This window comes from Pygocentrus nattereri, chromosome 4 (assembly GCF_015220715.1).
Source record: "Pygocentrus nattereri isolate fPygNat1 chromosome 4, fPygNat1.pri, whole genome shotgun sequence".
In the NCBI taxonomy this organism is placed as follows: Eukaryota; Metazoa; Chordata; class Actinopteri; order Characiformes; family Serrasalmidae; genus Pygocentrus; species Pygocentrus nattereri.
The window spans coordinates 17844638-17859826 of record NC_051214.1 but is presented as its reverse complement, the minus strand read 5'-3'; the positions used below and the strand labels follow the sequence as shown (position 1 = coordinate 17859826).

Sequence of the window (15189 nt, the reverse complement as noted above, 5' to 3'; positions counted from 1 at the left end):
GTGCTGGAAGTGTCCTAATCATGTCAGCCAAAGTATCGTTAAATCGCTCAGCCATTCCATTAACCATTGGTTGATAAGCTGTGGTGTGTGATTTTCTCACCCCTGAGAGCTGCAAAAGATGACTGACCAACTCGCTCTCAAAGTTAGCAACCTGATCAGAGTGTACCCGTTCTGGAAAGCCATAGAAACAAAAGTAATTGTCCCACAACTTCCTAGCTACAGTTTTAGCCGTCTAATCTGGACAATGAAAAGCGTGTGCAAACCTTGTGAAGTGATCAGTAATCACTAAAACATCAACTGATTTGGCCGCATGTCTTCACATATCTCCTAACATCACGGTCAAGGCCAGTCCAACAGAACCTTTGACATGTGAGGTACAATGATCTGAATTGGCCCTGGTGACCTGCCTCATCATGACATCCTTTCATGACTTCATCTCTCAGGGACAGTGGCACAATGAACTGGAATCTCCTATGCTTAGTTAATGGGTCCTTTGACACTCGATACAATACCCCACTCTCTAGCGTCAGCTTCTCCCACTGTTTCAGGGCACTTTGTGAAACATTGGCCCTCTCTCTCCTTGATGGCCTACATTTTCGTTCGACGAAATTAATCACACAGTTCAAATCCAAATCCTCCAATTGCTTCGCTCGCAATTCCTCAAAAGGGTATGAAAGCAATGTGTCTTGACCAATGTCAGTCAATTTCTACACGTGACTAGCCAGATTAATTGGTCCGGCAAACCAATCGACGTGGTTATTAAAAACAGCAGAAATTTCAGCTCTTGAAAAACTTGCAGCTTCTTGCTGACCTACAACAACTGCCTGTGACAGTTTCTGTTTTTTTGAGAAAACTTGCACATTGTGACTTGCAGAAGATCTGAAAAAGTCTTGGACAGAACCATTGGTCGTCCTCACCGCTTCATTCAATAGATCTTTGTATGGCTCACGAATGAGTCGATGACTGATCCTTTCCTTAGCAACCGGCACTCAGCTCAAGGCATCAGCCACTATGTTTTTAGAACCAGGCACATACCTGGTGTCGAATTCAAATGCAGCAAGTTTACTAACCCATCTCTGTTCACACGCATCCAACCATGGCTTAGTCAAAATGTGCATCAGCAGGTTGTTGTCTGTCCAAACTGTAAAAGTATGGCCTTTAAGCCAGTGGCTAAACTTGTCGCAAATGGCCCACTTCATGGCCAGGAACTTGAGGCGATGTGCAGGGTATCTGCTCTGAGCTCTGTTAAGTGACTTACTGGCAAAAGCAATAGGCCTGCGAAAGGATGGCGCCAAGCCCATCAGAAGAAGCATCAGTCGACAAGATAAAGGGCTGACTAAAATCTGGGTGTGCCAGTGTAACATGAGCAAGCAAAGCACCTCTAAGATGTTCTAGAGCACTTTCACAAGCAGGAGTCCAGTCTGCAGCAGTAAGCTTCCTTTGGTGGGTGGTATTACTCGGCTTGTGCCTTCTGCCTCTTTTTGTCCCTGAAATAAGCTCGAATAGCGGCTTCAGTTCTCAATGAACCTCTGGTACCACATAATCAACCCTAAGAAAGACTGTATTTTCTTTACAGAAGGTGCAACGCCATCAGGACACATCAAATCATCTGAGGAAACACCGACGATAGCACTAACTTTAGATGGATCAGTGGATATTCCCTTTTCGTTGATGACATGCCCAAGAAATTGCACTGAACGACGTAGAAAGTGACATTTCTTCGGTGAAACCTTCAGGTTGTTCGTCCTCAACCTCTGGAAGACCAGTTCCAGACCAGTTTTTCAGTTGTCGCAAAGACCATGAGATCATCAAGGTAAAAAAGCAAGGATAAGAAATTTTGATCTCCAAAAATGTTTGTCATCATCCTCATAAAGCTAGCGGGCGAATTACAAAGGCCCTGCGGAAGTCTATTGTATTCATATAGACCAACTGGTGTGGTGAAAGCTGTGTACTTTTTATCCACCTCATGCACTGGAATGTTATAAAATCCTGAGGTCAGGTCCATGGTACTAAAAAATGAATTTTCTCCCAAAGCAGCAAGGCAATCTTCCTGATGCGGCAGTGGATAAGCATCTTTCACTGTTCTGGAATTCAACCAACGAAAATCAGTGCAAATGCGGAGATCCCCATTCTTTTTCCAGCACAGAACAAGAGGAGAAGCAAACTCACTAGTAGATTTATGAATGATGGCCCTCTCCTCCATGTCATTCAAAGCTACGTGTAGCTTCTGGTAGTGGGCAGGTGGGACACACCTATATGGCAACCTAAAGGGTTTTTCGCCCACTAGATGTATCCTATGGACAAAGTCCTTCACCTCTCCACAGTCGAGGGCTTGTCTAGAAAAAATGTCTTGATATTGCAATACAAGTTTGCAGATACCCGGTTTACACTGCTCTGAGACCTCACATGAGTCAAGATCAATGTTTTCCAATCCATGTTCTTTAAGCTCCTTGTACAACGAACTGTTGTCACTTTGTGCACTGACAATGCTTTGGCTACTAGAAGACACTACAGGTTGGTTCTTGTCCGTAAAGAAATCTTCAAGTGCCAAACACGGGTAGACATCTGCTACTTTGGCATTATGTCTGAGTGTGACGGGCTTGTTGCTAGGATTTATGATCTTTATTGGCACCCAACCATCACCCCAAAGTGGAGTGACAACCCTACCAACTAAAATGTTTCGTGGGGTAGATCGAGCACTCGTCGGTTCCACTATCACAGTGCTGCCTGGGAGCCCACGATTCTTTTCAGGTAGCTTTCCCCATACTACATTCTCATGACCAGGTGACAAGGAAACTGCATGTTGGAGCCTGACTGTCCCCACAACATCTGGAACAGCTTCACCCCTCCAACGTTGCATGCCAGCTAGCATGGTCAGAATGTCATCATCATCAAAATTGGTCTTTTCTGTTTGTGAAATTAACTCCCAGTACCTGTCCGTTTCCTTGAGTTTGTGCAGCTGCTGGGCTGCTCCCTAGTGCTTAAGGCATCCAGAACTTTGGATGCGTTTCACCCATGCGATCAAGACTGGATTGGGTGGCTGAATCGAGAGCCGGAGATCTTTGTGGCTCCACCAACTTTAGCTTGAGTGTCATCAGTTCCACTGTTGAATCACTTGTACTCTTAAAATGATCACAAACAGCCACATTATTTTGTTTCACACTAGAAGCCATCTTAGCAGCAGAAACCATCTGTGTTTTTTTCTCTCTCTGAAACTCGTCAATCTGTTCCTGCACCTCCTTAGCAGACCATTGGCTGATAGGCTTGGTTTTGAAAACATAAGCAAGGCCAGGATCAGGGCAGTTGCGAATAAACATTACCACCTCCCTACCGAGGTCTTCCATGTGTTTGCCTTCCATCGGCATAAGGCAATCATCAGCGATGTCTGCAGCTTTATTAACACGAACCCAATAATCTATAGGGCACTCGTTGTGTTCTGGCAGCGTATTGTAAAAGTGGCATGCTAGAATATGATATTGCACTAAAGTACTGTTTCAAAATGCCATAAATCACGCCAGGCTGGCAATTGACGTCCAGCGTTGGATCACTGCGTAAAGCTATCCTGACTACATCCCTAGCTCTGCCTCTAAGCCTACTCATGATTTCCTCTGCATGTTTAGTATGTTGAAAATTTCTCTTCCTTAGATATAACTGCATCATTTCTACCCACTCGCTAACATCACATGCATCTAAACTATCCCCTTTAAACATTGGTGCGTCTTTCACATCCGTATTCAGAATAACATTAACCCATGATAGGTTAAGAGATGCGTTGTCTACATCAGGACTAGCGCGTGAAGAACGATCGACTACAGGATGTGAACACTCCTCAAACTTCCCAGAAGATAAGAGTCTGACAGTGACAGTGTCACCAATATGTTTACCCAACTCTTCAACCATTGCACTCAACTCCCTAACTACGTTATCAGATTTTCAATCATTTTGGTCAAGCTTAGGCGTAGAGGAGCACTGGGGTTGCCCATCAGCGATGTATGTGTCTGCCATTTCAATAACAACCGAATTTTGTGCTGAACAACCCTCTGTGACCACAAAGTGTACTGCACCCTTTATTCTCCCCCCAACCAAAATAGAGCTATCATAGCTATCCAAAAAACTAATGATACATGCAAAACATTCAAAATACTGTTTGCTACGCATGAAAATAATAACTAAGGCATATTTGAAGTAAAAATGCCAAAAACAAAAGAAAAAACTTTTGATTATATATGTAAAGTTTCAAACATAAAATAACAATGAAGCATAAATCGTGAAAAACCAGTCCACAACTACTACGTCACACAAAAATGAAAAACTGAAAAGAAATTACTGAGTCCTGATTACTGCAAACTTGAGTGGATTACTCGAAATAAAATCCTACAGCCCTGTGACGTCACCGATGCAGAAGAGACTCACGGCAGAACCAGTCGAAACGATGAAGTTGAAGGAAGGAGTCACGGCACCATTGTAACTTCCTAATTTGTGGCCCCCTTGTAACCTTCGGGACACGAACCCCCCAAATTTTGGCGAATTCTACTAAAATAAGTCTACTTAAAATAAAGTTATTTATTATTCTGTTACATATATATAACAGTATATAACCCATGGAGCTCCGTAGTTCAACACCTTTATTTCAGACAGTGTATATTCATCCAAACACCCACAGAAGCACATGCATTGGGAATTATTTACATAAAGGTCAATGTTGCGATAACGCCTAGGCTAACCCTAAACCCAACCCTAACTTTAGTCTCAGTATCAAAACAGAAATGTTTTAGCTTTTGTTTCCCTGTTTTAGCTATGGTTTCACTGCCATTGTGTGTTACTGCTGTTTTCTCTGGTCTTCCTTCAATGTCCCAACAAAAATGTCCTGACAATGTACAAAAACAAAGAAGAACTCTCTCTCTCTCACACACACACACACACACACATATGTATACACCCATACGTCCAGACATGCTCTTCCTTTCTGTGTCTCCAGTCTCATGACACTCGCATCTTCACCTGGGGCTGCACTTCGTTAACCGCAAGAGTGGCTTTGCCATTCATTTGTGCCACTGAGGCCTTCACTTCATTATAAACGCCACTGCCGTCATGCTGAGGGAGAATATACTATGTGTCGTGATGGATTAGAGAGAACATGAATGCTCTCGTGCTGCACCCTCCAGATAATAGCATCACCACAAAATAATGCATATTTATATCATCCTCTCAGCTCAGTGTGTTCCATAGTCTTATCACAGCCTCACTGAACATGCTCAGTTGCTGAGCCTTTTCCCTTCTGTGTGTATCACAATAGCAACTACAGCGCCAAACAGCGCCAAACCCAACCTTAGTACAAGAACCTAGTCATGGTTTCTGGTTTCTGCAGTCTGAGGAATCACAGCAGCACTGTAATGTTAGTGATAGGTTAGTAATGATTACTGAAGCAGTGCTACACATTAATAAAATGTACTAAATTAAACCTTTACACTGCAATAAAGACGTCACATGTCACTGCATCACTTAGTATAACATTTATAAAGGTCTTCTTTGGGTAGCAGAACCGTGGCACCATCTGCTATATATGGCTCTCCAAAGAATGGGAAAAAAGTACCAGCAAGGTTCTACTATTGTTAGAAGTCATAGAACCTTTTTGTTTGGCATATGCAATACATTTATAATGGAAATAGAGGTGATATGGCCTGAATATTATATACTTTAAGTAAGTATATAAATGTCTTAAAGATACATAATATGATCTGATATTTAGTTTTTTTAGGTGAGATGAGATATAGAAAAGAACTACTAGTGCACCGTTAAACAATTACTATTAAATGCTACTATTAACCTCTTATTCTCCAGGATATATTTTGACTTTCCGGTTTCTGAATTTTTGTGACCAAATCTTATTGCAAATGATTCAGTACCCACATGAAATAAATGTACGTTTTTATTTGTTTGTTTGTTTGTTTGTTTGTTTATTTATTGTAAAAGCTCCTCTCAGATTAATAGAATGTGTTTTATGATCTACACATATCACTATATGTTTGCAATTCACTGCTGAAAGTCAAAAATCTCAGATGCTGTTTGTATTATTTTATAAAAGTGATGTTTACAGAGCAGATCACTGAAGAGACGCCGTCTGTTTATAGTTTATAGTCCAGATTTGGGAAAATTGGGTCGAGTTTCAGTAGAAAAACAAACTGAGTTCAGCTTCTTTTATTATAAGGGTTTAAAATGACATCACCGTCTATTTGACTGGAAAGAAGAGTTACAGCCTCATACGACGCCCAGCTTCTGAATGTAGCTTATGAAATGTGAACGTTATGAAGAACATGACCAAGTGCATTTTGGAACCACCGGTGGTCTCAAGGAGTTTAAGAGGTTAAAAGACTAGCTTATCGCTGCTGACGGAAAAAACTTATCTCCATTTTTGAAGTTTTTCAGTTTTTGACATAATATGAAAATACTCATAGTCCTATATATTGTGTGTACATAAATTTCATGATGAATGGACAACAGAAATGACCCAAAATGGCTTGGAAAAAATTCTGGTTCTATTGACTTCCATTAAAAGTAAAGTAGTTTTTTTTCCTTCTGCTGTAAAGGATATACGAGGTTTTCTTCCGATAGCAGCGTTATACTCTCTTTGCCATAAAACCAGCAGTAGGTCAGTGTTCTTGAACTGCTGATCCACTTGACGCTAAGGAAAGCACATTGTGATGTAATTTATCACGATTAACGATTAATAATCTAATATAACTCGCCACTGCATCTCTCTCACCGATGTTACTTGTAAGTATCCTTCCTTTGACCGTAGAGGCATTGTTTATTGCATTAAACTCAGTGACCTTGTCTGAAATTGGTGGAGGTTGAAAACGACCAGATGTTTACAGTAAAGCTGAGGGCAAATCAGTGCTACAGATTTTAGCAGATCAGCTCTGATCTCCACCACACTGTTGGACCTGAGGCGAAGCCTCCGATCAGCCGTGTGTTAAATCTGTGCTCCAGGACTTCTGGGCGCTCTTTGGAATCATTAAACACACTAGACTGCGTCCGAGTGATTTGCTGTAAGTGAAGTGATGGTTGTTTGGGTGCTGCCTTTTATTTCTCTAGTGAGGCCTTTTCGTTTGTGTTCCCTTGCGTTACACAACACACGAGGCAAATGTCTGTTTCTGTTTACATACATTTCTATTTCTGTTTTCTTTCATATAAAACCAGCCCAACAAATGATGAACAATAAGACTAAAATATAAAAACTATGAAAACATCTGCAAACAGGATATGCTTACATTTTTATCACATGAGCTGTTTATGGGCATTACTGCAGCTCCTTTTAAGCAGCTGACCGATATATCAGCTCATATCTGACAATATGAGCTGATACTGAGTCATAATTTTAACAGTATCTGCAAAATATTTTTGGGGGTTTAACACAAAATGCATCCTTTCACACGAGATTGACATAATAATAATTCTAATAATGTTGTAATAAACTTAGAATCAAGTTATTAATTTTTCACAGTCAGGAAAAAAGCAGAAAACACAAAGTTCAGTCTTAGAAGTTTGTTGCTTCTTCTGCTTCTAGTCAAATATCCCCAAATCCATTCAGTGGTGTTGAGATCTGGACTCTGGGGGAGTCAGTCTATCATTCAGCTTCTTTGATGTGTCCGTCTCCTTTTCTCAGTGAGGCGACACATCCTTTGAGACCCACAGCGCTAAGTGATCTTCTCACAGTGGATTTTTTCAGATCTGAAGCAGTTTGATTTTCTCCTCTCACTCAAAGATCAAAGCTTTAGGTGCTGTTTATCTGATGGGGGCAGTGTTGGGGTCGACCAGCTCTTCCAGGTGGTTGTTAGGAGTCACATTTTCTCTGGAGCTTTTAATCAGTTTTTTAAGCTCCAGTTTTGGAAACATCTTTTTTTTTATCTCTTAAAATAACTCAATAAATATAAAAAATCATTAAATTTCTCTTAAAGGCAGTTTTGGCTGGAAATGAAATAAATGATGCGATGCACAGTATTGTAAATCATTCAAATTAGTTTCTGTTGTTGATTTGAGATTAAGATATGACAATTGAAAGCTGACAATCATATTAGTAGGTAAAGCTCTGTATACCTAAAGCTGTTGGTATATAAAATTTAAATATAAAACATAAATATCACAAACCCTTATAATCTCTATCAGCCACAAAATGTACATATCTGTCAGATCATACTTTTAAGTTGATCACTAATTTACATTTATGGCATTTGGCAGATGCTCTTATCCAGAATGACTTACAATGTAATCAATTTACACAGGTAGGCGAAGGCAGTGTTAGGAGTCTTGCCCAAGGACTCTTATTGGTATAGTGTAGGGTGCTGACCCAGGAGTGGATTGATCCCCAGTCTACAGCATAGAAGGTAGAGGTGTTACCCACTACACTAACCAATTAATCACTCTAATTCAAACTGAACTACGTCAGTGTTTAGTTGGGTCTGATATGATCGTTAGAATCCTGGAAATCCTGCCAGAGATTAGACACATCTGTACTTTCAGTTTCCTGTCCTGTACTGAGTTTGTCGCATAGCCAATAAACATTACTGGATACAAGAGCTTCCAGAGTTTCAGCTAACAACAAACAAAGGTGATTTCACTGTCTGTGTTGTTCTCTCTAAAATAGGAACAACACTGTCAGCAAAGTTTCCACTACATAAACTCCACCACTGCAGCGCCGGAGACAGAACAGGATGTTGTCCAGGTGTAGTAACTGTGTCTAATTGGAGAGCAGAATAGCTCACTGAGCGAACACTGACCGCTCTATCACTGCTTAACATCCATTAGCGTTTTACTTAGGGAAGCTGCGAGCTCTGCTTGATTGTGTCACGTATAAGACCAGCCATTAAACACGCACTAAATAGATCATGAACAGACTGTGCTGAATAAAACGCCTTTAAGGTTTTGGATGCAGTCTTTTAAAACCAGCTGAAGTCCTGGCCTCAGGTGAATGTCAGTGAATACTGTGTTATTTCAATAGTCAGTTTTTTGCTGTAAATCTGCTGTAAAAAAACCTTTTACTCTTAAATAGCTCTTGGTGTTTCAGCCATTGCTGCATGAAAAGTTTAAAGGTGAAATCTGTGAAATTAATTACCACCTGTAAACATGTCAAACCTTACAGCGGTGCCACAATAGTGAGTGGAATGAGATTTTCTGGTTTAAAGACTAGGTAGGAACTGCTGCTTTGGGGTGGAGACTTGAGGGTGGGCTGATTAATCTGTCTGTCTACACTATTCTTCCAATACTATTTGGTCGCCTGGCTTCACACGCGTATGAACTTGAGTGACATCCCATTCTTAATCCATAGGGTTTAATATGATGTCGGCCCACCCTTTGCAGCTATAACGGTTTCAGCTCTTCTGGGAAAGCTTTCCACAAGAGTTAGGAGTGTGTTTTATGGGAATTTTTGACCATTCTTCGAGAAACGCACTTGTGAGGTCAGACACTGATGTTGGACAAGAAGGCCTGGCTCACAGTCTCCGCTCTAATTCATGCCAAAGGTGTTCTATCGGGTTGAGGTCAGGACTCTGTGCAGGCCAGTCAAGTTCTTACACACCAAACTGGCTCATCCATTTTTATGGACCTTGCTTTGTGCACAGGTGCACAGTCATGTTGGAACAGGAAGGGACCATCCCCAAACTGTTCCCATAAAGTTGGGAGCATGAAATTGTCCAAAATCTCTTGGTGCTGAAACATTAAGAGTTCCTTTCACTGGAACTAAAGGGCTGAGCCCAACTCCTGAAAAACAACCCCACACCATAATCCCCCCTCCACCAAACTTTACACTTGGTACAATGCAGTCAGACAAGTACCGTTTTCCTGGCAACTGCCAAACCCAGACTCGTCCATCAGACTTGTCTGCCAGATGGAGAAGTGTAATTGGTCACTCCAGAGAACACTGCTCTAGAGTCCAGTGGTGGCGCTTTACACCACTGCATTCCACACTTTGCATTGCGCTTGGTGATGTAAGGCTTGGATGCAGCTGCTCAGCCATGGAAACCCATTCCATGAAGCTCTCTACGCTGTTCTTGAGCTAATCTGAAGGCCACATGAAGTTTGGAGGTCTGCAGTGATTGACTCTGCAGAAAGTTGGTGACCTCTGCGCACTCTGCCCGTCAGCGTCCGCTGACCCTGTTCTGTCATTTTATGTGGGTGACCGCTTCGTGGCTGAGTTGCTGTCATTCCCAATCGCTTCCTCTTAGTTATAATCCCACTGACAGTTGACTGCGGAATATTTAGTAGTGAGGAAATTTCACGACTGGACTTGTTGCACAGGTGGCGTCCGATCACGGTACCACGCTAGAATTCACTGAGCTGCTGAGAGTGACCCATTCTTTCACTCATGTTTGTAGAAGCAGTCTGCAGGCCTAGGTTTTATACACCTGTGGCAATGGAACTGATTGGAACACCTGAATTAAATGATTTGGATATGTAACTGAATATTTTTGGAAATATAGTGTATCCATTCATCACTGGCCATTGCAGAAGGAAGCCAGACAGATAATAATAATTACCAATGGTCCTATATTGTATTTGTGTAGTGCATGCTGGGTGTTGAATTCTGTTAAACCAGTCAGGCTAATGGATGATGTGCCACTGAACGTTGTAAAACACTTCTCTATGTTCTCTATGCTGGTCCTGACGTTCCCCCGCCCTTCACATGTTAGGGATTCCCCAGCTCCCTACACTCCCACTGAAGGGCTTCTTAATGAGCTAATTAGTCAGATCAGGTGTGTTGGGAGCAGGGAAACATAACAAATAAAACATAACAAACAACATATTTAAACCTGCTTTTATGCCAATTACTAACAGTTACTGGACTTCACATTTATGACCAAAATGTGCCAAAATGCCTTTTGACACAACAACAGCAGCTCTAATATCCACTGTGTCAGTGCAATTTTAAACGCCAGCCCTGAATGTAAAATGAAATGATCACTTGATTCTTTCCTTGTTTTCCATCAGTATAATTATACAGTCCACTATGGAAGCCAGCCAAGCTTCACTGTCTGTCAGTTCCTTTGCTTTCTTTCAATGAATTTTTTCATGAAATTGAAAAAAGGCAGGAATACCACTGCCATACCATTAAAGTGCTTTCACAAGGCCTCTAATATAACATTCTCATAATAATGAATAAGCAATAATGGCACATATTTGCTTTAAATAATGTAAGTGTGTGGGATCGTTTTGTCTGATTTAGCCACATCAAGGCTGTTTAATGAATGCTCTATCCAGGGTTTAAGGCTCAGTCCCCTTGTTTAAATTTTAAACTGATTGGTTAATGATATTGATATCGACTATAACAAGACGTTATTGTTTATCATTATCGGCCAAGAAATGATATATCAGTGCATCCCTATCATGAAGGCCAACATACAACCAAATAACCAAAATGCTGTCTTGCTGTTTCCAATCCAGAGACCTTGTTCCTCCTGTACAAGGCTGTATTCTGACCCTCTGTATGTTCTTACTCTCTCTGTAGACACATGAAGGGAATTAGAGGCACGTCGCCAGAGTCCAACACTGTAAAACCGTTACTTTCTGGCAGCAGTTTCTCCAGCTTGAGAACCCACAGCTGTCAAACACCTTCGGCTGTGCTGCATTTTTCAGTACAATGTGCAAACAGGGCAAATCTATCCAGGATTTGATGGCAAATATTAAAAGGTTCATGCAGACTTTTACATGATAATAATAATCAGGCTGTTTTCACAACACCATAAAACTCAGCGTCAATCAGACCATAAACTGGACATCACATTAAAGCTGTTATTAACACTTCAAACATCTATTAAATATAACATTATTAGAGGAAATGAAACACAAACACCATCTTGGTTGGAAAACAAAAATATGGGTCATTCTACAGAAATGTCCACATTACTCTCTCTCCATTCCAGTCACTGGTGTTACTGATCATCATCGGTGTTCCACATAATAAAGGAAACACCAGAGATGTTTTTAATGAACAATGCATTTTACAGAATATCAATACTGCTACAGAACATCAAACCACATGCTGTCAATCAAGGAACATCCACTAAAATACGGAATTTAATCCATTTGTGTTCTATTTTTTCACAATGACCTCAGAATAAAGTCGGTCACACCAGTGACTTCAGCTAAAAGCTTCATATGAGATCATGAGCTGAATGAGAAAATCTCTGAGAGCTGGAAGACACAGTGGACTCACCATGAGCTTTTCTTAATAGAGAAAAAAGGTCAAAGGAAGTTGAGTGTCGTCATCAGTGTGACTTTTATTTCACATAACAGATTTTTTGTTATGCTATAACACCAGTGACATGACTCCCGGGGGACTTTCATTATATATTGTATAATATTAATTTGCTGTTTGTTTTCTTTATGAAATTTAATTCATATATTCCACAGTCATGTAGAGATTATTGCAGTTAAAATTGCAGAAAAACTGTGGGGACAGCTCCTCTGTGGTGACTGGAATTCTATATGATTGATTTAAAAACCAATGTCCCTAATTTGAGGCTCAAGCAGGTGGAATTGCTGTTAAAATAATGAATTATTTTATTTTAAAATGTAAATAAATTGTAACACTGAACATGTGACACAGAAATGGACGTTTCTGTAAAATGACCCAGCTGTAAAAACCATGATCTGTGGACGGAAAAATAAAAAGCAAACGAATAAAAGCTCCACAGCCATCACTGCAGTACTTGGAAAGGAGCTGCTCAATGCTGCACAGGGTGCTTTGCAAACAGCAGCTGATTTAATGTGAAGTCCAGCTTTATTCTGTCTTCAGTGGTGCCGAAGGAGCTGCTGTGTTTGGGGAATACAGTATTTTACTGGAAAGCCTTTGTAAATTTACAGCAGGTAATTAAACATCACTGACATCATTAGTAATTGTGTAGATCTGTGAAACAGTGTTCAGGTTGGAGATGAAGGCGCTGTTTGGGATGTGGGCTTTGATGCGGACCAAGCTGCTGCAGTGCTGGTCAGATGCGGTCACCACGGGCTCTCGCCGACCCTTCCTCTACCAGCTGGTAACGGTTTTAGACACTGACCGTCTAATGCAGCTTCGCTCTAATTTCACTGCCGGTCATTTTTATTCTTCTCCTAAAGCGCCTTATGAGAACGTTCCTCCCTCTGGTTCCTCCTCCCTCACGGAGGTGCGATTTAAACGCCGATCATAATGTCAACATTATCAAGCTGGTTATTATGAACCTGCTATGAGCATTTATTGATTACTAGTCATCGGGTTATCAGTAAAAGCCGCTCGGGCAGGTCCGCTCAGGGCGCTGTCCACGGGGTGAGGAGCTGTCCGTAGTGCTGAAGTCTCCGCGCGCTCAGGGTTCTGCCTTAGTCCTGACACGGGGTTCTTTGACACGCACCACTGTGGTACGTAGAACCATTTAAAGGAGGATTTAAATGGGGTTCTTTAAAAAACCATATACTGGTTTTACCACCACAGAGAACATGCTTTCTTTACAGTGCTCTCTTTACTGGCGAACCCCGGGAGAACCTTTTTAAAGAGTGCTCTGAGTTGGTCAGTGTTCGTTTGAGTTATGTGGGTTTAAACTGGCCTCGCGCACGCAGTGTTTATGTCCGCTCGTGCTTCATTTCCAGACTTCAGGGAATAAAAAGCTGATTTTCTTTCATCTTTTATAAAATAGAGAGAAAGAGGATCCGCGGCTCTGCGCAGGCTCGGTCTAAGGGACAGTGCGGCTCCTCTGCTCGGCTCTCTCGGCCTCTCCTCCTCGGTCTCCGGCTCGTCCGTCAAGCGCTGTCCAAAATCAAGTGAGGCGTGGAAATGAATTCGTTCGTTCACACGCGGTTCCGCGCGCACACCTCGCGCTTAACGGCTCCACGGAGCAATGAAGAGACCCCACTGCATCTGTTTAACTCACTGCCCAGCCCCCGGCAGGACACACACAGAACGGACCGGGATCTGAGTCTGATTTCCGAGTCCGAGTCCTGAGGTCTGAGATCTGAGTCCAAGTCCTGAGATCTGAGTCCTGAGATCTGAGTCCAAGTCCTGAGATCTGAGTCCTGAGATCTGAGTCCAAGTCCTGACGTCTGAGTCCTGAGCTCTGAGTCCTGAGATCTGAGTCCTGACATCTGAGTCCTGAGATCTGAGTCCAAGTCCTGACGTCTGAGTCCTGAGCGCTGACTCCTGAGATCTGATTTCTGAGCCTGAGTCTGACCCTGAGTCTGATTCTGAGTTAAGGCTCCTACAGCATTGCGGGCTCCAAACCCCAGTGATCTGTGATCAAAACACATCCGGAACATCAGACCCGCTTCATCTGAACTCGGACACAACCATCAGAGCAGATTCAGAAGCAGCAGAACTGGATTAAAATAATAATATAATAATAACTATAATAATAACACCAATATTATATTATTAATACTACTGTGTTAAAGATAAATAACATTTTATTATTGTTATTATGTCATTATTATTATTATTATTATTATTATTATTATTAACATAATTATATACGTATTATTGGGTAAACCGGCAGAATAAATCTGTAAAAGCGGAACCCATCTGTTGCCCTGCTCTCTAATGCGGGCGGACGCGAACAGAACCAGAACAAGCCCAGCCGTGCTCACCTGCTCAGTTTGAAGGAGTACATTTTGGCGCCTTTCTCGTTAATAAGGTGAGATTTCTCCGAATTCGGCGGCCGCTCCATCTCCTCCTCCTGCTCCGGGGGTCTTGGTGTCCGGTGGGGGTGCAGCGCACGAGTAAAAGATTTAAATAATAATAAACAGATGAAAAAATTCAGAAAAAAACAAACGCCGCGGATTTTATATCACAGAACGACGGATCTGCTGGTCCATTTGGGCTCAGACACGAACTGAGCTACGTCACATCCACTGAGACAGAGGGGCGCACGGAGCCCTGTGAGTGTGTGTGTGTGGGGGGGGGGGGACTGAGTGAGGTTTGGTGGTGAAGACGTGAGTGTTATTCACTCCAGCTCGCTCTCTCTGTCTCCCTCTCTGTCTCGCTCTCTCTCTGTCTCTCTTTCTGTCTGTCTCTGTTTCTCTCTGTCTCTCGCTCTCTGTCTCTCTCTCTCTGTCTGTCTCTCTCCCTCTCTCCCTCTCTGTCTCTCTCCCTCTCTCTCTGTGTCTGTCTGTCTGTGTCTCTCTCTCTCTCTCTCCCTTTCTCTCTCTCTCTCTCTCTTTCTCTCTCTCTGT

The 15189-nt window shown here is 42.0% G+C and overlaps 1 protein-coding gene across 1 annotated transcript in view; it reads right to left on the bottom strand.

Annotated features, from left to right (window-relative positions):
• Positions 1-14808, bottom strand: part of slc30a2 (solute carrier family 30 member 2) — a 46253-nt gene extending 31445 nt beyond the window's left edge. Inside the window, exon 1 of the mRNA XM_037537673.1 lies at positions 14605-14808. Within this exon, the coding sequence (XP_037393570.1) occupies positions 14605-14684 (80 nt within the window). The 5' untranslated portion in view covers positions 14685-14808. The remainder of the gene's footprint in view (positions 1-14604) is intronic.
• Between the last annotated feature and the right edge of the window lie 381 nt (positions 14809-15189).